This window comes from Hoplias malabaricus, chromosome 2 (genome assembly GCF_029633855.1).
Source record: "Hoplias malabaricus isolate fHopMal1 chromosome 2, fHopMal1.hap1, whole genome shotgun sequence".
Classification (NCBI taxonomy): domain Eukaryota; kingdom Metazoa; phylum Chordata; class Actinopteri; order Characiformes; family Erythrinidae; genus Hoplias; species Hoplias malabaricus.
Genome location: NC_089801.1, coordinates 31,843,685 through 31,868,904, shown reverse-complemented (window position 1 = coordinate 31,868,904; position 25,220 = coordinate 31,843,685). Strand labels below are relative to the sequence as shown.

The following is a 25,220-nucleotide window of genomic DNA, read 5'->3' as shown; positions in this document are numbered from 1 at the left end:
TCAAATTTAAGGGTGTTAAATTATTAAGGGGCAGCCTTTTGGCCTAATAGTTAGAGGACCTGGTTCAATCCCCATGCCCAGCAGGAACAAGGCACTGAACCCCCAAATGCTCCCCAGGCACCGCTTTGGGTGTGTGTTCACAGCCCCTAGTGCACTAGTTTGTGTGTGTGTGTGTGTGTGTGTTCACTGCCACAGATGGGTTAAATGTGGAAGACCGATTTCGTTGTATGTTGTAAAATGACAAGTAACTGCCCATTATAATAACTATTATTATTATTATTATTATTAAAAGCAATTGTACTTAGAAGCAGTAGTTCTATATAGAGCCATTGCCTCAATTTAAAATAGCACCGGAAGAAGCCTCTTTCTTAAAGTGTACTGTGTAGTTACAATTATGACTTTATTGAGTTAACAAGATTCACATGTGCTCATTGTCAAAAGAAAGTAACTAAGGGAGATTGTGTTATTCACGGGTGTAGAGCTGGCGCACAAATTTGATCTACACTATGTTGTTTCAGTGCATGATTTCAGATTCAACTCGTGGTGTTAGTCTCTATATCAGGGCTTTTAGCCTTGACTGGAAATTGTTTGCACTTCCTTATTTCCTCTCAGCATCCTGTGGCCAAAGGCTAAGAGAGTGATTAATTCCAACAAAGAATTTCAGTTTATTTCATTTTCCATTCTCTGGCTGTGGGCAGATATTCTGTTTATCTTTATCAGTTCGTTCACAGCTCTAACAAACTATAGGGCAGCATGAAAAAAAATGTACCTGTCTGTGATCATTCCAGAATGAATAGTCCTTCTGAGATAAGTGATTATGAATTTTAAACAACTTTCAGAGACTGCAAAGTTTCTGCCACAATTAAGTGTTTCTTTAGAACCATACATCTTAGCCAAGACCCATTTAAGAATGAGGGTGCGCTGACTATATGTTCATGGAGGAGTAGAGAGACAGAGAGAGAGAGCGAGAGAGAGAGAAAGGCAGAGGTCAGCTGGTCATCCTCAGAGGGGAATGGAAATGGTTCCCCAGCCCCTGCCAATGAATAGCAATTTCCAGACACCTCCTACCACATCTTCAACTGCCATTATGGAGCGCTTGAATAAGAAATAGCTTACAGCAAGAAAGAGACAGCAAAGAAAGTGTGTGTGTGTGTGTCTGAAGATGTAAGGATGTAGGGATGTACATACACTATGAACAATGAAGCCTCTTTGTTTGGTTGTTTATTTATTTATTTATTTACTCACTCATTACTCCTAAAGGAAAACAAGGAACTCCACACTACAATTTGAAAGGAAAAAAGAATGCCACATTAGTCCTTCCAGCACAAAAAACTTAATGCTAATCAAGTAAATACAAAATGAGCAGCAAACCACCTAGAGTGGGATTCTCTCAAGGAAAACAGGAGGAAAATCCCAGAGCGTTCACCCTCTGACCAAAAAAAAAAAGCCATTTTGATGTACGACTGCATGGTGCTAGCTGTAATTAAACAATATTTCTAGGCTTTTGCTGGGGCCCTCAGCATATGCCGTATGTCAACGCATTTCATCACTGACAAAAACACGCCCGCCACTGCAAAACAAATGAGAGCGCTGCCCACAAATAAAGATTTATTACTCTTTTATAGGTGTTGCATTATTTTATTTTCTCTATCCAGCCTTGGAAAGTGTTTGCATTGAAATAAACAGCCAAGGCATCCTTTTTATTGGACACTTTTCAATTGGGTTGCTTTAATTCAGCTCCCAGATATCATGGTAATATAACATGGTACTTTTTTAAATTAATTATTTCTCACTCATAGCACATTTTAAACTTTCTATCCACAGTTCTATCCAAATACACATTTGCTGGTTTACTGGTAAGCAGGGGATATTTTATTATGGCTTCACTTTTAACATTTGTGCAGTCTTGTTTTGGAAACTTGACATTTTTGCCTCAAACAAAACAAATGTAAGAGCAAATGTAAAAATGAAGTACACAGACAAAATATACTAATACACAACATAAAAAGAATATATACACCAATCGGTCATAACATTATAATACTTTTTTTCTACACTTTCTCTCAGCTCCACTGACCATACAGTGTTACTTTGTAATTCTAAAGTTACAGACTGTCATTGTCCAATTAAAAACATGTATTTCCCAAAATAGTAACTTTACAGGAGAAGGAAAACACTTCTTAACTTTCAATGGAAGTCAGTGTAAAATGATTTTATTCCAAGTAATTTTAGATCATTTCTGTTGGTCCATTCATCATGAATTTTCACACAATGTGAAAGATGGCTATATGTGTTCAAATGATTGAAAAATTGACAAAAATGGAGATACATGTTTTTAATTGGACAGCAACACATTTGCAGTCCATCTGTTCTTCTGCATACTTTGTTTGCCCCCTTTCACCCTGTGTCAATGGTCAGGACACCCACAGGACCACCAACGAGATGGTAATATTTGGGTGGGTGTTCATTCTAAGCCCTGGAATGACAATGATGTGGCTGTGTTGTGTTAAGAGTGGATCAGACACAGCAGTGCTGCTGGACTTTTAAAGCTCTTAATGTCATTGCTGGACTGAGAAAAGTCCAAGCAAAAAATATCCAGTCATCAGCATCCTGTGTCCACTGATAAAGAACTAGAGGACGGCCAACACAAACTGTACCCTACATGAGCTAAAATCTCTGGTTTTATATCTACAAAGTGAACCAACATGTTTGCCGAATTCATTGTGTATTAGAACAACGATACATTTGGAGAGCTAAAGTTGCCAGAATGTGTGAATCTGTGGCCTGTACAGACGTGTGCTCAGTATGTATGGTATGTACAGTTGTGTATGTGGTATGTACAGATTCACAAATGTGACTTTCGGGAGTAGCAGACCCAGCTCACTACACTGTCTGCTTTCCGGTGTGTGGCGGTGATATGAGGTCATGCCTGTGAAAGAAAAAGCAGTGTATTTTCTCTGAGGATGAGTGAGAATTCAAAGCTTGGTCTGATAAAATCATGAGGGTAAACAGACACAGCCAGGGGACTGAGAAGACCAGTGGGGAAACACCTGAAGATAGTGACAAACACACACATGCACACACCCCTATTTACATTCAACATTTGTGTCTGCAGGTTTCGGTGCAGGCTCATGGGTCACAGTAGATAAGGACTGAAACATTGTTCTGGTATTCAAATGGGACTGCAGCATTTCCCTGTGAGGGAGTGTGTGTTTGTGTGTGTGAATGCATGCCTGTGCAATGATGCAGGTGACTCCTCTCAGCATGTGTGTGTTTGGGACAGCAGTGAGTGTAATCATTGAGACAATAATCTCCAAATGATTTGAGCTTGTTACAACCTGCAACACCAGCAATCTCTATCCCCCTCTGTCTCTCTCTCTCTAACACACACACACACACACATTTTAGAGCCAGAACTGTTTGTTTTATAAGTCACTATCTTTCCAAAATCAATGCAGTTGATTGGTCACATTCACATTGATGCATCTTGAAGTTATGATGTATGTTTTCCCCTTAGAGTAAAACCTCTTTGTATCTGGAGATGTGGAGCAGCAGACTGGTTAAATAAATTTATCAGTTAAAGGAATACTCACTCACATAAACATGACCAGCTCTCTGGGCTTCTACACACATTCTACCTGTCTCTCTCTCAGACAAACACACATACACACACACTCACACCGAGTGATATTTAATGCAAATAGCCCTCTGGGCTTCAGCTGATGTTGAGCCAGGGAAAATGTGTGTAATCTTTCATTCATTCATTATCTGTAACCGCTTATCCAGTTCAGGTCCAGAGCCTACCTGGAATCATTGGGCACAAGGCCCTGGAGGGGGCGCCAGTCTTTCTCCTCCTTTGCTCTCTGCCATAATGTTCGTATTGTGAATAAAAAGCTAGATTCTTTGCTAGGTAACCACTCGTGAGATTTGTGCTGTCAATTGTTATTGTAATTGTTGTCCGCCCCATGATTCAGAAGTGGCTTAGTCCAGTACACCAGCAGAGGACCCAGCATAGCAGCCACAGAGTCACCATTCTCCCTAATACAACTCTGTGGAAGAATCTTTTACAAGCTCTAATTTTAAGGTAGAAATACTACATAGTTTTCCTTTAAACAGTGAGAGAAGAACCTTGAACTCTATCAGTGTGGTATCTGCTGCAGTCTAATTAACTTCAAGCACATTAGGGAATAGTTAGCCTGTCTGCCATCAGCTTCCAGACAGGCCAGTAAATCGGGTCATTGTGTGACTGTGTTCACAGCTGTCCTGGGAATAGTGGGTAATGTAGTTTTTACTAACCTGTAAATTGATCAGGAAAACATTTGTAACTGCCATTGCTGTATGTGTGTGAGATGAAAACACCAAAGCACACCTTGTTACAAATAAAAATTCCCTGCTACTTTGGCGTACAGAATTACACGATAAGACAAAGAACAGCAGCACACATCTCACAGTGTCTGCGTGTGTGTATTCTCACGTGTTTGTAGCAGTTGCACTCAGCAGCGTGTTAACGCACATTCAAGCTTCAATGACAAGTCATCACGTATTTCACACACTCCTAACTCAGAGCTGTGGAGGGTCAACTTCAATGTTGCTGCTCCTCACACCTGAGGGAAACGTATTGAATCATTCTGTCCCCGTGTGTGTGTCTCGACTGTGTGAATCTATGTGGTCCTTGTTCAAATGGTCATTGGGAGCTTCTCAAGCATGAACTGTACACTGAGAGCATTTTACAGGTCAGTTCTCCTATTCGTTTACAGACAGAATAATCTGTCGGCAGTGCACTTGATGGAATAAGCTCTAGGTGCAGTAATAAGTGTATTGTAATTGACCAATCCATGTTCATTCTTTCAAAGACTGCATGATTGGCCAAGCTTTACAGTGCACTGAATTCAATTCAACCTAATATATGTTTAGATGTGAGTTTAGGTTCACTATAAAAGCTTCTAATTTAGAATGCTACAGTACTGAGCTTAACTACACTGTTGTAGCTAAACAGGTTGACAGCATGCTAACTTTTGCTTGATTTTCCCAATATCAGAAACAAAATGTATGGGAAAGCCTGTAATGTGCAACAGTAGAACCTCAAGCAGGGAAAGCCCTGTTGTTCTATATGCGGTGGCACAATAGACACTGGTTAGTTGTTTTGTTTTTTGTTTACATTGTACCTTATGTACATGCTACAAATGATTTACACAACATTTGTCAAATTGTACCAATGATTTTGGATTTCGTTATGAAACATTACTGTTGCTTTTCATATCTTCAAGTCTTTATCTCCCTGTTCAAAAAAAGCACAAGCCAAATCTTGTATCAGAACCACCCAGGGGCGTTACCCAAGATGGCTGCCAATTGGATGGACTATAAAGTATATGTCTGTATTAACCCTGTGACTTTGCACTTGTAGCATATGCCTTGTCAAATATGATTTATTCAACAATTTTTTCACAAATGTTGAGTTACCTGCTACATTCTTGCATTAAATTTGTTTAATAACTTTACTAATAACTAATAACTGTAATACATTTGTTGGTAAACATGGGTGGGTTCGTATAAAAAAGTTGTAATATGTAATTTTCTGATAGAACAGTAAAAATACAAGGCTATTTTTCTCTTTGGCAAGTTATTATTTTTCATTCACACACTGAGTGAAGACCTGTGGGCGTTTCTCAAAACTTTACCAAGTCTACAGACGTTTGAAGAGTTGACACTTTCTTCTTGAGAGAAATGCGGAGAGATCAGAGGCTCAAACCGCATATGCTGTAGTGCAGAGGCGGACGAGTTTCTGACTGCTAATTAAACCTCATTAGCCTCCTGCACACTAAGCTTGTGAAGTATTTACTCAGACAGCCATGGTAGAACTCCAATGCCGAGGTGGGTGTAAAGACAAGCTGTTAGTCTCCATTTGCCCTCTGAAATATTGAGCATGTGTGTTTGTGTGCGCGCATCTTCAGAAGGAAAGCATCAGGAATTTTTCACCCTTTGAACTTGCATATTATTCATAACATACAGCTGGAGTGAGATGCAGAGAGGGTGTGTGTGGAACAAAATGCATGCATTAAATGCATAAATTTAAGGCCTCAAGGATAAATTTTATCAACGGTATACTCAGTGTAAGTAACAGTACACTCCAATGCAGACATTCATTCATTATCTGTAACCGATAATCCAGTTCTGGGTCGCGGTGGGTCCAGAGCCTAACTGGAATCATTGGGCGCAAAAGACGGGAACACACCCTGGAGGGGGCGCCAGTCCCCTTTTAAGAAATGAAATTTACTTAAAGTAAATGAAATTTGTATTCTGATGCCTTGCATTAGTTGCTGTCAAGATTTCAGTTCCTTAGCAGTGTTCCGTATGCACTGGATAATTAGTCCTATGGTCACAACATACAGGGATATGTATAAGCAGCACCATAACAGAATATACAATGTTATTTTCTACCAATTTCCACAGCCAAAATCTAAATTTCAAATCACACAAGCTAACTGTAAAAAAAAGGTTGCAAATGTGCGTCTGCAAATGTGGTACTTCTGATACAATCTTTTAACATTCACGAAATTAGATACAAATTGCCTTGTTCATAAATGGATAGCCAGCCAGCAGAATGCCCTACCTGTGGTGGAGATACATTAATTGTGATGAATAGCAGATAATTTTCCTGATTTTTAATTTTTTATATAGTTTTAGTTTGGTTTTCATTATTAGGTTTCCAGAACCCTCATATTTTATTGCTAAAAGAGTCTTCCTGCCTGAGGGCACTGCCAATTACAAGGACATTGGCATCTGCACATTTCCAATGAATCTTCTCTACCTCATTCACCTCCAGTTCATCCTTCCGTCCAACAAACCCCCATTACCATTTTCTTCCGATCGCCACAGATGTGCAATAACCATAGTCCAGCCCATGTAGACCGCCCCTCATACCCAGGCCTATTGCAGTATGCATAAAACCCTGCCATGCATGACTGAATGAGGGGTTTGAGGCCTAGTGCACTAGCACACTAATGCGCTTTACTGCCCTGCAGCTATTGTGGGGACAGCACTTTAAACTGACCGTAATTGCATTTTAACTGCACTTCCGTAGCAATAAGCCTCTCTATTAACGCTGTACCTTCCACCCAAGTGTGGCTTTGACTGTCCTTTCACTCCTGTGCCACTGCATTGTGGGGACAATCCCTGCCTTTTCATTCAGAACATCTGGATTTGTAAGGAAAGGACGTGGCAGCCGAAGCAGTCTACATTCACTCTATCAAAATAAAAACTTTTCTTGTCTATTTTTAGCAGAGAATGTTTGTGAAAATGTCAGGAACAGGCTTCCAGTGAACTGTTGATGCAGTCAGTTATTATCCTTAAGTAATATACATATTAATGCCAGTGGTGGGTTGTATTTCAAGGCAAACACCTGCACTTGAAGGCAAGAGAACACTTGGCAGCTCTCCATGACTGGATTTCAAATCAAAGTGGAGACATTATCCTCTTCCTTTGTTTTCTGTGTTCTGCAAATACACTTGATAGTTACTGGTGTTATTACCTGTTTGTTTAGGAAATAATCTGCAGCATTTGCCATTGCAAGTACACATCTTATGACCAAACATGTGAAGCCACCTGCTGTTCTAACATCTGTTTGGAAATCAAGGGAATTAGGAGGATGTTTCTTCTCTGCATTGACACAGTAACAGCTTCTCTTATGGAAAAGCTTTACACTAGGTGCTGAAACACTGCTGTGAGGATTTGACTGCTTTCAGCCACAAAAGCTTAAATGAGGTTAATTACTTATGTAGTAGCGTAACTATTCCTGGATCAGAAATGTCACTCTAACTCATCCATGTTATAGGATGATGTTCGATTACACCAGACAATGCACTCCAGTGTCACGTGCTGAGTGCTTTAGGCCCTTCTAGCCCATGCTTGGGATTGGTTATGATGGGTCATTGCATTTCATCTCATACACTTTTGTGGAGATCATATAAGCTGTGTTTGAGATGACTGCCTGTGTCCACAGTATTATTATTATTATTATTAATATTATTTAAAAACACTGTACAACAGCTGAAACTTAAAGGGAGCGTTTTATGAAAAAAAAAGAAAAAAAAAATTTAATTGCATAAACATGTTAATTTGGTGATCTGGAGCTCCAAACAACCTACAAATTGAAAAATATAAAACAACAGTAAGATCTGAAAACTTGATATAAAAAACAGCCATTCTGAATTTTTCCTGCATCATACATAAAAAGCAGGCACTTAGGTTTTGTCTTGCCTCATTGCCTTAGTCTCTCTAATCACAGTGCTGGACATGAGTTTATGTGAGAGTGCAAAAACGAGAATGGAGAAAAAAAGAGAACCAAGCAAAAGTGTCTAAAAATAATGTTTCTGCTCCTCCTGCTGAAACAGGGCAGTTTACACAGGATAAGAAAAGTGCTGTGGTATTTTGACCAAAGTGTGTCACAGACCCCAGTGATCTGTGTTAACTTGTGGAACAGATGATATAATATTTCATCTTTTAGACTGCCCTGTACCTTAGAGGGTACATTTACATTATTGGCAACTTCCATCCATCCATCCATTATCTGTAACCGCTTATCCAATTTAGGGTCGCGGTGGGTCCAGAGCCTACCTGGAATCATCGGGCGCAAGGCGGGAATACACCCTGGAGGGGACGCCAGTCCTTCACAGGGCAACACAGACACACACACATTCACTCACACACACGGACACTTTCGAGTCGATTATTGGCAACTTTGTAAACAAAAATGCCCCCTGCACTGTAATTTTACATTATGTACATTATAGAAAATTAAAAAGGAGATTAATTATATGCCCCCTCCCACCCTCCACTCTACCATGGCACCCCTACCCCACGGCCCCTTACTGTACTTTTTTAATGACAGCGTTGCAGTGACTCAGCCGTAGTGACCAGTACTGGTTCAGTAAGGATTTACTGACATTGACCTCAACACATCTAATGAATATATCATAATGACTGGCAATGGGAACCTGATTGCAGTGGCCTTGGGAGGACTGCTCTAAGATCAGCTGGACTGTAATGAGCTCTGTCAGATGGAGCAGGTTTGGAATGTTATTACACCATCCAATGAATCCCATCATCATATCATTTGTCACTTCTGTGCAGCATCGCTACAGGATTATACCGGCATCCTCTGAGTCTTATGAACATGTGGTTAGCCAACCCTGCCATGCAAGAAATGAGCTTTTGCTGCTCAGTATTCATGTATTTATTGAGGATATTAATATAAAAGATACCATAAATGTAGGGCACACACAAATAGGTTGAGTGGCTGCACTTTCACGTTAAGACAAAGACATAGACTTACCTAGATTAAATCAGAATGTGAGGCTGGTCTTAAATGTCAAGTGTATGCTAGATTAAGTGTTCTCCCAATGACATTTAATCACACAATCTGACACTAAGCAAGGGCTTTGCCATTTGTTTGGGATTTGCCTGGTATTTTTGTACAAATCCAAGGCTAGGTCAGGAGTGTATTTGGTCATGGGGTAACTTCATTGTCTGTATCTCACTGTACACATTTTCACCAGCGTTTTGCTACTTTAATGCCTACCCATTTCTGGTTCAGGTACTCAATTGTGCACACACTGTTTGTGTAATTTTAATAGGAAATCATGAACTGAAATTAGATGCCTTGGAGCAGCTGCACATGAGGCTCACCATGCTCAATGCTAAACATCGGCTCTAGGGGAATAAAACCCGCCCATAATGTGCTGTTGAGCACCAGTGCTGGTTTCTCTGCTGTGATGTAGCCCCATCCAATACCTCTAATTATAACTGTGAGTGATGTTTGTGATGCAGTAATCAACATCCACAAATACCCCCCAGCACTTGACTAGGGAAGGCTCTAGTGACTGAATGCAATCCTTACTGAATTGTTCCAACATATTTTCTAAAGCATTGCCAGTCTAGTAAATGTTGATATTGCCGCAGTGGTGTAAACCCCTGATTTACACCCATTTCAGAAGAAATATAGAATGAGCAGGGTCCACAAACGTTTTACCATATAGTGTACCTGTATGACCCAGTTTCTAAACTTAGACAAATGAGCATTTCCATATCAGCGAACAGTGGTAGTCATTTGTAAATCAAAGTCACAGCTCAAATCACAACTGCACTGTGAGATTTAAGGGTTTCCATGTGGACTGCTTTGAGCCGGGCTAGTACAGATAGTGACTGAGTGCTGTTCCCAGGACAGTGCTGATAAAACGAGGTATTATAGCTGCACAACGGGACATCCTTGAGAAGCAGGTCTCAGAACAGGTTAGATAAAGTGATGTATCGCAGCTGCACAGCTGTGTGCCATCTCAGCGATCACACATACACACGCCCTGTGGACTCTGACTTTATCTGATGCAGACTACAGTTGCCCTAGGACTCCTTACTTGAGCAAACCTCCAGCCTTAAACACTGGCGCACTGGCTCTGGGTTAATGGAACCTCTCTGATGTTATTTTTCTAGCGTATAAAGAAATGGGATCACCTTTGAGCATTTAAAAGAAAAACTATTTTATATTGCTATTTTATTGTTTTTATTTATAATGCATTAACAGTAATTATTCATTAGTGTCTACCAGCACCACAAAATCCAGACAAAATACTGACATTATATTGTTAAGAGTAGTGATTAAACTAAGTTTGCAATATATTAAAAGCACTACATTTTGTAGGCATTCTTTATAAGAAATTAATTAAATTAGGTGCATCTATTGTGAATACAGAGTTTCAGTTGTGCACACTTTTGTTTGCATTATCTCCAAAGAAAAGCATGGAATGAAATGGGATGGTCTGGGCCTGCACATTAAGAATCACTATTCTTAATACTGAATATCAAAAGAAGGGGTATGAGCCCCCTAGGTGTGGGCTGTGGAGCAGTGGGACTGTTCTCTGGATTGGAAAGTTGAGCGATCCAAATGTGATCATCCAAAATTCAACACCTGACCACACAAATGTGTATATGGCTAAATGCAAAGTTCTAAAATCTAGTGTAAAACGATAAGAAGGTGTTTTTAAGCGTCTGGTAAAAGTGGACAGAAACACTTGTGATTGGTTGGAGAACTGACTTGCAAGTGGCATCTGACTATAATGTCCATATAGAAAATCTAAATACTAATTTATTAACCATTAAATAAATATAGTATGAAGACCTAGCATTTGCAGTCTGGTCATTTTGAAAGTGCATTTTGTTTTCAGTTAAATAGTAGCCTGCATTAGGGATTTTGGTAAACCCTCTCCTGTGCTGGTATGCAGCCAAAACTGGTGCTTTAATTTACAGACACAGACAGAAGGGGATTTGGTGGATCCTCTCGCTTCTCTATCAGCTGCTGTTTGTGGAGAACGCCCATAATGCAATCTCTTGCTGTGTCTTTGTGTAAATGCCCGTTTGATCGAGATGGCCATTATATCATCATTAGCAGACAAGCTTTAAACTGCCAGACACACTCTGACAGACACAGACCAGTCTACATAGACTTGAACTCAGGGTCTCCTCATCAGGAGGAGGAGGGAAAAAGGGCAGCATCAAGAAGAGGGATTATGTAAAGCCTCATTAAATAAAGTTAATTAATGTCAGTGACGAATGTAAAACATTTTCAGTCAGTTTTACTAGTCTGGTGTGTTTTGATTGTTTTTTGTCTGGGTTGTCTAGCAAAGCAAAATGAGACTTGAAAGAACCCATATGTACATTTCTGTAACCCTTCAAATCATCCGCTTTAAATTCAGATTTCACATTTGACTTGGCCGCTGGCTTTTGAGTCACAACCTGTTGGATATTTTCCTTAGTGTAAATGGAAAGTAGGCTGTGGATATACGGAAAGAGGTTGAGTCTTTTCTCACCACAACCTGATATCTGAAACTGGATGATGTGAGCTATGGTGCAATTACTCTGTCGCCACCAAGAGGACACATTATACCACTACAGAAGAATCAATGTACGCGTAACATTCATAACAGGTCAATACTTAGTTTTTGGCCTCTCTATATAATGTTATTTAAAGAAATGGTGACAAATGATCAGATTATAAACTCATGGGCTGAGCCATCGTTTGTAAACAAAACTATTTAATTAGGAATTTTGCAGAAATTAAACAGAATTCAATATTGTTCAATTTTTATTGCTGGGACTTTTCTACAGCAAATAATTTAAAGGTATCATCACACAAATATAATTCTTTGTAATAATTTCTCTTTTCTTCTGTCTGCAGTGTTCATCATGGCGTCTGGTCTGCTGGTCTACCCTTTTGGCCTGAACTCCAACCTGGTCAAATCTTTCTGTGGAGACTCCGATATCTACTATGCCGGGGAGTGTCAGATAGGCTGGGGCTACATGCTGGCCATAGTGGGCGTGATGCTCACTCTCTTCCTGCCCTTTTTTGCCAAGTACGCTCCTAAAGAGCAGCTTTCACCCACTCCGCTGCCCACACTTTTATAAAGACATGTGCCATGGGCATTGTATCTGGTTTGAGCTTCTATCTGTTCCTCAATTCTGGGAAACAGTTCTGCATCTGTCCTATCTTTTGTTGTTGTTGTTGATGATGATGAAGATGCCACTTTGGGATAAGTGTTCCCAGAGGATCCATTGTTTGCATTGTGTGATGTGCTACATTGTCTTCCCTCATTTATAAGCTATGTCCATTTCTAGGGCATCATTCACAGTGAAAAATGTCTTCTGAAAAATTACTTGGGATTTGATAATGACATTTTGTCCCTTTGGACTATAAACTTACCTGAGCTCCAGGTCACATGAATGGAAACAGAATTGAATCCATCCTTTGTGTGGATTCACAAAGACTGTGAGAAAAAACATCAGGGATTATCTGGAATTTCAGAGTGAAACAAGGAACCCTAATGTATCTTGTAATGTATCTTGTCATGTCACACTGAATAATAGTTAAATGAGGACAACTGAAAACACAGGACAGTTCAGAGTCTATTCATAACTCTTGTCACTAGAGGACTGCTTCTTCTGGCTCATGGGTGTGAAGCAAGCTCTTGAAAGAACTGGATTTAGGATCCAATCCAATTTGTTCAAAAGTTTTGGACGCTTTGCAAAACATTTACTGTTGACCAGTTTCACAATTTGGTTTCCAGGGTTGTTTTTTTCTTGATGTATGTTCTTAGTTGTCACTTCCCAGTGGACCTTGAAGAAGTGTTGAGAAAATTTTGGCTGTAGCTACAGTGGCTTTCATCAGTTCATTTCTTAATGAAACCCTTCATACGGCTATTGTACAGCTGGCCATTTTCCTTTGCCACTTCAACTACTGAAATAGTGAATGACCTGAACCCCAAAACCCTGAAACCTGTGTCTAAGGTTGCTGTTCCTTTCAACAGGAAGCTTGTAACTCCAAGTCACTCTGTCTTGTTTTGTACCTTCCATTAAACTCAATATTCAGGATTTTACAAGAGCCAGAGAAAGCCAGAGAAAGGCAAAGAAATCAATACACAATTACAAAAGTACATGAAGCTGGGTTTAGTCAACACTACACTTTTCTGCCCTAACCAACTTGTGCCTTTTTACCCTGACTAAAAAAAAAGACTTCAATACCTTTTATCAGGTTACCTACTTCTGCTGAAACTGTGGTTTTGTAAATGCTTCCTTATTTCTCAATATGTTATGCATTTATGTATAATGTTTTTTATAATAGCAGAGGGAATTGTTTCAGTTTTAAATCATCCATACTGTAACTCCAGCAAGCTCACATTCAACTGGTGTGTTCTGATGCTTCAAAGATCTGTACAAACTCGAATGTCAAAGGGGATCAAAAGGACCAAGGAAGGATGGTTTTACACCAGAAGGAAAGAATGAGGTTGAATAAGGGAATTGGGTCTAGAAAGGACCTACTGTGCGTATCTAGACTAGAAAAGTTGTCTTGTGTGTTTTAAATCTGTCAGGTGCACACATGGGTTTTATTTTAACAATAATTTGAGGTTGTAGCTATGACTGACTCCTCATTGGCTCTGCACAAAAACATAGCAAAAAGATCATCAGCGCTCAGTAATTTTAATGTTGAATAGCACTCATTTCCCTGCTTTCAGTTGGTACCTTTATGTTTAATATGTGCAGAAAATAAGCATAACTGCTTGGTTAATTTCCTCGTCATCCTTACATTAATGTCATTAAGCATGCAGTGATGTTTGACTCTGAACAAAGATGACTAAATAAATTCTTGCCCAAATTGTAAATGTACACCTTAAAACTTTCACGTTTTATGTTTTTTTTCTTTGTTTTTTTTTTTTAATAGCCAAATTTTACACGGATTGCCTGTGTACATGGGATTATGTTAGAAAGGCATTAATAAATATCAGAGAAGCTTTCTTCCCAGAGAAGTTCCCAAACTGTGCTCAGAAGACAGAGAATTTATAATGACCCTGAGCACAGTGATTCCTTTTCGTGTGTAATATTGTATGTGAAATCTGATCACTCGTTGACTGATTTTGTAGGTTAGTTGTACTGGGTTTTCCCATTGTGTGGTTTTGGCTGTAAATAATTATGTAAGATGGCTAGTCATGCTAAAAATGGTTGGTCCCCTTTTTGAAAGATATATTTTGAGATATTACCTCATTCTTGTGTTTGTTTAACCCTCAAAAGGACTTGCTGTTATGTGTTCTCTCTTTGTAATAAAATGTTTCATTAACAAAGAAAACCGTGTTCTCAGTATATTTGACCATGGATTTGAGGTTCTTGTTAATGGATAAATGAATAAACCAAATAAGAATGCCAACTTACAAAATGTAAAAAAAGTAATGCAACCGTAAGTTGTTTGGAGAAGAATCAGCACTGCTTTATATAAACCCACATTGAACTAATCTTCAACTGAAATCAACCTGTTAATGTGTACATTTGCAATTTCTTTTACTCCACCTTTTCCCTTCACGTTACATTTCAGTAAGTGCCTGCACAACACTTCTCATTTCACCATCTGATATCTTTACAGCCTCCTGGGCATTCCTCTGCTCAGAGGAAGAGGCGGGACGTACTGATACGCAGGTGAGGACGTCCTTTTGTCTGTCATAGTTCCCTATGCAGCGATGCACCTGACCCCGGATCAGTCTGGGCAGTGCCTGGTCCTGTAGGAATATAACACAAAATGATATTGTAATTCTGTTTTTTCCTCCCTGTCTGGCTCAATATCCATGTACTTCTGTCCTTTCTCTCATTACTCCGCATGGTGAGGCTATTTTTACAACAAAATGTGAATTTGAAAGTACACGCTATGAGAAGAACTTCATCCTGTGCTGCATTATTATTGCATTGCAAGTTGTTTTAGCAGGTTAGACTGTTTTATATGACTGAGTTTTAGGCTTCACTCACAACAAAACTTTTATGTTGATGAGCCTGAATGTAGGGACAGCACCACATTTATCCAAAAAACTGAATATCCGAATCTCAAAATTAAAAACCAAATACATACCCTATGAACAGATACCTGAATACCTGTTCAGAAAATCAGCACTCAGCATCCGCTTTAAAATTAAGGCTGCAATGCGTCTCTCAGCATGACGTTCGCTGAGTTGTTATGGAGTCGTTCGTTAACTTGTGCATACATGGAGCCACAGAGTACACGAATAAACCAGTTTCTTGTAGGTGTTCTAATTTGATGTGTAAGACTCACAAGATGAACTGTAGCTTTGCCATGCTTCATTGTAAGTAGGTTGCTGTAGCGTTAGGCTGTTATAGGCTTTGTTCAAAACTTTTACGTTGACAAGGCTGGATACATGTGGAGTGGAGGGTTGTTTTTATCGCTACATTTATCAAAGAAAAAAATATACGAATCTTAAAATTATAAACTGAATTCCTACCCAACGAACGAATATCTGAATAGCTGAATATTCAGGGCCAGCCCTAATCACGTCATGTATTTTCTGATACTTATTTGGCAGAGATTCAATTTTATTGTATATAACAATGGAGTTATATCACCATGATGGTAATTAAGAAAAAAAACTGCCAATTTCACATTCCAGTTCTGTGCAGAGAAACATTGTGTGAACAGCAGACACACTGAGTCCAACGAGCACAAGAGAACTCATTTAATATTGATCATGGGCTCCTTCTAGACATGTTTTAGAACAGTGGTCTCTCTAGTCTTCTCAGACTCTCAGGCATTGCGAATATGAACTGTGTGATTAACAGAATAATTTATAAGAGCTGTAGGTGAGTGGCTGGTGTGCTGCTGCTAACTGTTAAAATGAGGATATTTAATTCTGTAGAAACATTCTGAATATCTGCACTTACGTTTTCATAGTAAACACATGGCACCACATCTTTTCCATTCCTCATAAGGAAGTTTTTTGCACCATATTTTCCAACTGTTACTGCAGAGTCCAGAGTGGCTGTAAAAGTTGACAACAGAGTGGAGTGCGATGTAAAATAATGCATCAAAGCCTCAATAATGTCTTTATTATAAAGCTTAAAAAGAATTAATCTATATGTTCATTATTATTCCATTCCAGAAGAATGTGAGATGAACTACCAAGTCAGTGATACTTACCAAAAATCTCGAACAGCATAGGCACCTTGTCCTTGAACTGGCTCCAATGTTTCATGCCCGCAATAACAGCTGTGAGGATGCGCAGGGATTTCATGTTTGCTGGCTTTTCTTCCCCTGTTGCAGGCTTCTACAGTGCGCAACAGTGTAAAGATAGTGAGTAGAACTGCAAAACCTCTATAGTTATGGTAAAATTGCTATGATGCAGAACTGAGTGTAGCTACATTTGTACAAACCTGTAATAAGAGCTACACACTAGAGCATAATGCTAGCCTAATTTTTAATGTAAAATTTACTTTAGTCAAAATGGTTTACCTGCTGCTGCTGTACACTGCTCTTACTTTTAGAGATGTCAAATGTATTCTCTACCCACATTCCCCCACTAGTAGGTCCAACAGATTTGAACTTCCACTGGTTCTGATACTGAGTCCCAGGTCCCTGGCTGCATGTTGGAGCAGACACAGGTTGCTGAGGGGTGAAACATGCTCTGGTTGGATTGGTCTGTTGGCTGAAGGACTGCTGCTTAGTTTGTTGCTTGCCAGGAAATGTTTTGAGCTGTGCTTGACTGCTTTGACTGACACTTCTAAATCCGTCCTGTCTGAAACCTTGAGTTGTTGCCTTAAAATTGTTTCCACTTTCAGGTCTCTTTGGCCCTGTCTGTGAGCTGATAGGACAAAGACTATTAGCAAATAGGAAAAAAACAGGAGGAGAAACATTTTTATTCTTTTTGATATCAGGCTAATTGACATGTACCTAGCACAGGTGGGTTTGTATGGATGAGGTGCAGGTGCATATCCCTGTCCTGTTGAGCGAGAAGATGTAGTCAACCAAGCTTTGGTTTGCTCAGGTTGTGGGTTGATTTGCTGGTTCCATTCACTTCTCTGGGCTAAAGGTGCCTGATTTGTGGATGACACACCATAGCCTACTCCACCTAAACAAAACATCTCCCGGTATTCAGTCCCATTAAAAGCACAACCTCTTGCCAATTTCTGCTGGAGCAGACTTCGTTGCATTTTTTTAATAAAAACACCCAGTTTACTCAGTTTTTAATCTGATTTTAAAGCAACACTGGGCATTTTTTACCGTAAAATTTCAGCTTTAAAATAATTGTGATGCTCCACTGAGCTGTAATAGGGAGAGCAGAGCCTCTGTGGTTAGAACTCCAGGCTCAGCACTTCAGAAACTGGATTATGTAACATCTGGAGCAGGGAAGAGAATCATTCCACACCCTATCCCTTAATATCCTTACAGCAGAATAGTGCTGTAAAGGTGATTTACACTCTACAACTGTAGGGGGAGCCCAGGAGCACAAATACCAAATCTTGCCTACTGTTCCTTTAATAAGAGCATTTTACAAAGAACCTACCAGCTGAATGTGATGCTGAAGTGAAGTTGAACGTTTGGGTGAATTCACTACCAGAGAACACTTCATTCTCAGGGGGGTTGGACGTCAAAGGCAATCTGCTCCGTTTCTTTTGGTTAAACAGAGGTACAGACAGACAGCCTGGACACAGACACAAAAATAAAACAACATGAGGGGCATTTTAATGATGAAACTAGCTTTGGATTTTCAGCCATAAAAAGTATTAAGTAGCTACAATGTATTATTAATTAGCAAGGAGTTTTTGTTTTGGTCTCTGATGTGTCCAAAAAAAATTATTCATTCCCCTACATTATGATGACTATACAATCTTCATGTTACTTCATAACAAATGTGACATTTTAATTAGGATATCATTTAACACCATAATTCTGCTAGTAACTAATCCTAGTTTAGATTTCTCACACAGAATGATATTCTAAAAACAAAAGTTGCCTTTATGTTAGCCCAGCCACAAAGAGGGTGTGGACTGCATATATGAATTGTCTAATGGAGGCTGACCAGTGCTGCAACTCTGGAGGAAACTGACTCTACTGGACTCTGTGTTGAAGTGTCTATACAATTTCTGTTACTTTGCCTGTGTATCCTGCCCCACACTTCAGTTAAATTATCCAAACCCAAATGCAATAAGTGTTTGCATATCTTAAAACCAGCTTAACACTGGTCACTTTTCTGAGGTTTCCCTGTTTACTCCCATTCACCTAGACAGGAAAAAATAATCATAATTCATTTGGAGGATCAGCCAATTCACGAGTGTCCCATGGTCACTGACTGAAACAAAACATCATTTTGTGGGGAAAAAAAAAATATATATATATTCCTTTATGTTTATTTAATTACTAATATACTTATATATTTCGTTAATTACGAACAATATAGCTATAAAACTGATGTGGTGAGTGTGTGTGTAAGGTGAGTGTGATTAACGGTCCCTCAGTGAGTGAGTGTGTGTTAGCACTAACCGGCCGTTGGTCTCGACTGCGGCTCGTTTCTCCTCATTGTGTAAATGTGAGCTAGAGTAAAAGTTAACACTTCTCTTCGACAAAAACGACACAGTAGATTAATGAAAAGTTCACAAAACCTGACCGGTACCGACACTGCGGTTAGATTTGCTAACGGTGTTAACGTACCACACACAGAGAACAGGTCGGTCGACTTAAGTTAGTTTAGACAACGGTTACTTAACACTGAACGAACCCGGACTCACGTCTAAAAGCAAAACTCTGTTGTTGTTTTTTAATGGAAATGACACAGAAATATATGGTCACGGACCGTTTTAAGAGTAGTGCACGTACACCGTTAGCGTCTCTCTCTCACACACATTTCCAACGAGACTCGACCAACGTGAAGAGCGCGAGGAGGAGCCTAATCAATCTGCGCGGGAAAATGCAACGAATAAATGCCTACTGCAAAAATTACAGTCTTCAGTAAAACTAATGGGGAAACCTTACGAGATCGGAAATGATTAATAACTTGGGGGTTAATTATTAAGGCATGGAATCTATATATTTAAATATCTTAAGTCTTTCCGATGCAATACATATCTCGTATTTTATTACGTTTCCCACTTTAATTTTATTTGGAAGGTAGTTATTTCCTAAGAGAATATGAATTAGTGTATGTGACTGCAGCATCAGTGCAGAGAAGACTATCCAAAAATATTTGCAGAAAAGACATATAAGGAATATAAACATTGTGTAGTTTCAATAGAACATCATTAATATAAATAAAGTACATTAACAAACTCCAACAATAAAAGCAATTTATTATGCAGGGATCTCAAAGAATTATTATCTTTTCCTGTCAATAGCAGTACCTAGTTTGGTTAATCCATAATCTATAAAGAAATCAGGAGTGTTGATGATGAAACATAAATCTTATTGGTGTGTTCTTGTTGGTAGTTCATGAATGTCTAGATTTATTAGTTTTTGTTTGTGACTTGATCTTTATTACAAAAAAATTAATTTCCATTCCACAAAGTTGGTTTTTACATGTTTGACTAAGTATCTCTTGTGCACAACTGTAAATTCTTGATATTTTTAAAGGTGAAGATATATCAAAGAAAACATCAATCAATAAGATGTTTGACAAGATGCCTTTAATTGAATAAGTGCAAACACTTTAACTCTTGGTCTTGCTTTCATTATCATTGCTGTACTGTTTCATAACATTTTCAGTCTCTGCCTACAGTATGGGTCTGCACTGGCCGGTCGATGCGATAAATAAACTCAGCAGGCAGAAAGTATCCCAGATACTCCACTGTGTCTGGAGTGGTGTCTATGTAGTAGTGTCCTCCTTCTCCGTGATGACTGAAACCATGAGTGTGCTCCAGTCTCAGATCCAAACCCTAATGTAAAACATATGGCAAGTGAACAGAGGTGGGTAGTAAACAGTTACACATACTTAAGTAAACCTGCAGGGGTTAGACAATGAAACTGAAACACCTGTCATTTTAGTGTGGGAGTTTCATGGCTAAATTGGACCAGGCCTGGTGGCCAATCTTCATTAATTACACATTGCACCAGTAAGACCATGTGCATCCAATGGTTCAAACTTTGTATCCTGAAGGTGGTGCTGTGTATCAGGATGACAATACACCAATACACACAGCAAGACTGGTGAAAGATTGTGAAGTTTGATGAACATGAAAGTGAAGTTGAACATCTCCCATGGCCTGCACAGTACCCAGATCTAAATATTATTGAGCCACTTTGGGGTGTTTTGGAGGAGCGAGTCAGGAAACGTTTTCCTCCACCAGCATCATGCAGTGACCTGGCCACTATCCTGCAAGAAGAATGGCTTAAAATCCCTCTGACCACTGTGCAGGACTCGTATATGTCATTCCCAAGACGAACTGACGCTGTATTGGCCGCAAAAGGAGGCCCTACACCATACTAATAAATTATTGTGGTCTAAAACCAGGTGTTTCAGTTTCATTTTCAAACCCCTGTATATTTCTGTGGAATGTAATCACCTTTTTAGTTCTAATTTTGATCATGGTATTCTGGTAATAAAAACTGTATTGAAATGTGATTGGTCCCACTTCTCACTCTGGAAATTTTAGCCCATGAGTGTTTTAGAGGCTGAATAAATTATGAAGTTCCACTGTAGTTCTATATTTCCAACAAGACACAATATTTTCCTTGGAGACTCACTGTTACTATTGGGTGATACTCACTGGATCTCTGGACACCATGACAGACTGGCAGATCAGTGGAGCACTGACTTCAAAGTGCTTCAACCAGTTGTTTACTTCTTCATTGGAATTCAGGGGGCAGGAAGAGAACTCTCGTGGCTACAATTAAAAGATGGAGAGACAATAGACAAACCGTTTGTTTTCGGGTGTCAGTCTAAGCTAAAGGACTGTTTTATCAGACATTCACATTGAAAATCTTCTGAAAAAATCTGGGTTTGAGAACCAACTCATGTTTTAGGTTTTTGTGTGTGTTTATCTCACAACATTTACCTCAGGACTACAGCTATTTAGCAAGGAGTGTATTCTGAATTGTGAAACATTAATTTCTACATATTATTGTGAGGCCATAAGTTTCACATGTTTGCACTGTTTTTATTACCATGATATGGATTTTCGCCTTCCCTTTCTGGATGACAAAGGTCCCTCCAAGAGCCAGGGTTTTATCACCATAGTGTTCCTCCATTGTTTTCCTCATGCAGCTCACAAGACTCTCCTCTCCTGTCCTCCTGCCCGCTCTGACCTTGATCACCTGCGACCAAGCAGTTGTTTGTTTTAATCCAGGTCAGTGCTGAATTAATTCACTCATTCTTCACTGTCCAGAATACATATTTTATAATAGAGTTATGATATAAAACAAGTGACCTGTTTTTATAAATAAAATAAAAAATATATTTTTTGGAGAGAACAAACCATTCAATATTATGTTCAACCAAACTGTAACCATACAGTGATATAGCTTATTACAGTGGTTCTTAAACTTTTGTGACCAAGTACCACCCATTATTAAACTAAAACCTCGAAGTACCACCTTTGAAGTCTTATCACGAACACATGTGCCCCTGGTTCTTCATCTGTTCTGGGGGCAGGTGGAGGGCATAAAACAATGTCTTGGTTTAAATTTTGCATGCTTTTGTTGCATTTTTTTTTACTTGAACTCTTACATAAAATTATTTCAAAAGTAATTACTAAAACGTATAGAGATAATACATTTATGAAAACATACATTTTTTGGTAAATGGTATTAAGCATTTTGAAACAAAAAAGTGAGAAAATAGACCAATGTAATATCAGCTATGTGCTTTAATAGGCTATAGGTGAAAAAGGCTCTGTGCTCAGAGCACATGCTCACAGCGGCTCACAGCGCTTGTATCAGGAGGTCAAGGAAGTGCAGTCTTAAACTGTGTTTTAGGACTCTAATGATGTGAGGAACAGCCTTGTTGTTTTCCTTCAGCTGAGCGTTTTCGTCTGCCCCTCGTCTATTTTGTCTTCACCTGTACATAATTCTCACTCTGTTTCTCTCTATTTTTGCCTCTGGATTGTATCCTTCTGGGCTCTGGAGTATTTCTCAAGCTTTGTCTCCATTTTTTTTTTTTCGCGTTCCGCTTTGCCCTTTTTGTAATAAAGTCCAAAGTGCTCACGTCTGTCTCTAGCCATTGTTTAATTCCAATGAGAAACTGAAACTGGGCTTTCTTTACATGAATTTCACAAAATACTGGGGGATGGCATTCCCTCGCTTGGTGGAAAACAGCGAGGAATACCTGCTCCACACATGTAATGAACTACAGTTTATGCAAACAGTTATGTTTTAATAAAACCCTGTGAAATATTATGTAATTTACTGATGAAAACTTTAGATTTTCAATTATTAACTCCTTAATTATAGTAAATGTTTTCAAGGACATTTGTCCTACCACCTTTTGCTGCTTCAGGTACCACCAGAGGTACATGCACTACAGTTTGAGAACCACTGGCTTATCAGATCATCAAGTTGCTAATAAATTCCTTTGTTTTTTCCTCACCTTCCCTGGTTTACCCTCACATGCATAAAGGTTGGCTAGGAGCCCGAAGTCATAATCATGGAATCTATCACTGTATTTCTCCTGCAGACATTTCCCATCCACTGGGTTGACGGAAGAGAAATAGCTAGCGTTGATGGCAGGCTTGCCCTCTGTCTGTGTCAGTACCAGCGGCATCAACTTTGAAAAGATAAACAGTCATTTTAATGAGTATAATATCCATGGCAAGAGTTGTGTGGTTAAAATATCTGAAACTACTTAAAGTGTAAGCATTTCACCACAGTAAAAACAATACTCAAACTGGTATTTTAATCTATTGTTTGAAAAAATTAATTTGCTAAGTCTTTGCGATTTTCACTTAGGCCTGAGTAAAACATACATGGAGAGAATCACTCAATGATGAGCAGCTTTACTAAATAATATAGATACACATGGCTACAAAATGATGTTGAGGTATCAAACACCACCTTTTTTCACACTGCACCTAATGCAGCCTCACCGGAGTTCCCCAACGGAGCAGAGCATTGATTCACATCAGGTGGCAGATGCCTCTGCAGGTTGGCAACTTGCAATTATGATGAGTGGAGGGGGGGGGGGCATCCCATTCACCCAGAGAGCAAAAGGCCAACTGTAATATTTTAAGTCTTCCAGGGAACACTAGGGATAGAAAGTCTGGAGCACCAAGTCCCAGTGCTTTTTAACTAGAACCATATGACCATTGACTCAAGACATTTTTTAGAATATTGGCCTCTTTTAAGAAAACCATTTGACCCTGAAATTGTACATGGTTAAACCCCTATGAAGTGCATAATGCATTATAAAATGGCTATATAGTGTATCATGCCATAGCCTCACTTCTGCATTCATTCCAACAGTTTTGGATGAAACAGCACCAGCCCCAAGTATAAATGCCCCAGGCAGCTCCAGCTCCTTAGACACTGTGTTCATGTTATACACCTTAAAACAATAAAACCATGTGTTAGCTCTTGATTTATTGTGAATTGACAATAACTTAGTATATTTGACAATTAATAAATACATAACAAAAACATAATGAGGATTAAAGACCTTGTCTAGATGGACCAAGGGAATCAAGTAAGGGACACCACCAACATCAGTGATGCGGGGTTTACCACAAAGCCCTGTGGAAGATGTGAGAAAAACATATAAATTGTGAGTTACATGGTAAATCAGGCAGGAATCAGAGGAATTTCCACTGATGTAAGATGCCCTTCCTTTCCTCTTTTAGGAAAAATATGTGCACCTTTGAAACTAATAAGTAAACCCACATCCTACCTCTGCTGTATGTTTTGTACAAACCTTCAACAGGAAACTGGAATGGTTCCTTTGTGAGATCTGGACATTCAGCGACGCACACACTGGCATCTTCAAAACACTTTCTCAGTCCTTTTTCTAGCACTGTTACAGATCAGGAGTTTTAAATTAATAGGTAAACACTATATATACACAATAAGTAAATCACAGCCTGTAGCTCTGGATCAAAGCGGGGGTTTTAAACAGTATAATTCAGTTCCACTCTTGTTTATTTTCAGCATTGTGAAGAAGATGCTGAAAAAGTCTTCTACGCAGACACCATTCTTTCATTGTAAAATAATCAGGTTTATTACAATGAAAAGAACGGCATCTTAACAAGCCCCAATGGACAACTTGTTGAGAAGTTAGCCAATGCCTTCTCACATGTTAACTCTCCTGTTCAGCTTATATAGGTTGGTCAGTGTGAAAATATGGTGAATAGTATGGCTTTTGTTTACTTCATTTCCTGTCTTGCTAAAGAGATATAAATTGTAAGGACATACTGTCTTGCTACCTCCAGGAAGCTAACATCCCATTCTCACAGAGACAAAACCCCTATATAGGCGAAAAATTAAGAACGATGGGTCATGTACTGCACCAATATGTACTGCACCCACTTAATAACATATGCATATGTGGACATTAAATGATACTTAATTTGAATATACTTCACCACCTAAAAAAAATAAAATCTCTTTGTTGCTGGACTTTGCTCTGAGTACACAAACTCAAGTCACACAGCAAAAGACAACCACAGTATGCAACGAGATCTTTTTCTGCAATACTGGACTACTGTGTATACTATACACAGGACCCCTTACCCTCACACAGCTCCTCTAGATTGGGAACATGGAGCTGAAACTTCTCGGTTTTTGTGTAATCAGCCATCCTGCAGAACTCAGATCTGCACTCCACACAAACGCATCACACAAATCACATGTTCCTCGGCCCTGCCGCTGACTAGGTGCCTTCACTCACACCGCCATTGAAGAGCACAAAATGTTTTCTACTGAACCGACTGTG

At 39.2% G+C, this 25,220-nt stretch overlaps 3 protein-coding genes across 3 annotated transcripts in view; 1 reads left to right on the top strand and 2 right to left on the bottom strand.

Annotated features, from left to right (window-relative positions):
- LOC136686296 (LHFPL tetraspan subfamily member 7 protein) overlaps positions 1–13,742 on the top strand; it is a 101,844-nt gene extending 88,102 nt beyond the window's left edge. Inside the window, exon 3 of the mRNA XM_066659971.1 lies at positions 12,227–13,742. Coding sequence (XP_066516068.1) covers positions 12,227–12,453 — 227 coding nt within the window. The 3' untranslated portion in view covers positions 12,454–13,742. The remainder of the gene's footprint in view (positions 1–12,226) is intronic.
- A 184-nt stretch (positions 13,743–13,926) lies between these two features.
- On the bottom strand, positions 13,927–19,211 carry LOC136686294 (spermatogenesis-associated protein 22). The gene is made up of 7 exons (XM_066659970.1): positions 18,854–19,211; positions 17,877–18,014; positions 17,264–17,441; positions 16,826–17,174; positions 16,514–16,640; positions 16,258–16,355; positions 13,927–15,089 (listed from the first exon to the last, which is right to left on the bottom strand). Exons 1-7 carry the CDS (start codon positions 18,888–18,890, stop codon positions 14,898–14,900), a joined length of 1,119 nt encoding a protein of 372 aa, XP_066516067.1. The 5' UTR covers positions 18,891–19,211; the 3' UTR covers positions 13,927–14,897.
- A 647-nt stretch (positions 19,212–19,858) lies between these two features.
- c2h11orf54 (chromosome 2 C11orf54 homolog) lies at positions 19,859–25,196 on the bottom strand. Its single transcript, XM_066660677.1, has 8 exons — positions 25,019–25,196; positions 24,204–24,302; positions 23,952–24,025; positions 23,739–23,840; positions 22,887–23,063; positions 21,467–21,616; positions 21,070–21,186; positions 19,859–20,238 (listed from the first exon to the last, which is right to left on the bottom strand). The coding sequence occupies exons 1-8, from the start codon at positions 25,083–25,085 to the stop codon at positions 20,065–20,067; spliced, it is 960 nt and encodes a 319-aa protein (XP_066516774.1). The 5' UTR covers positions 25,086–25,196; the 3' UTR covers positions 19,859–20,064.
- Positions 25,197–25,220: the final 24 nt, after the last annotated feature.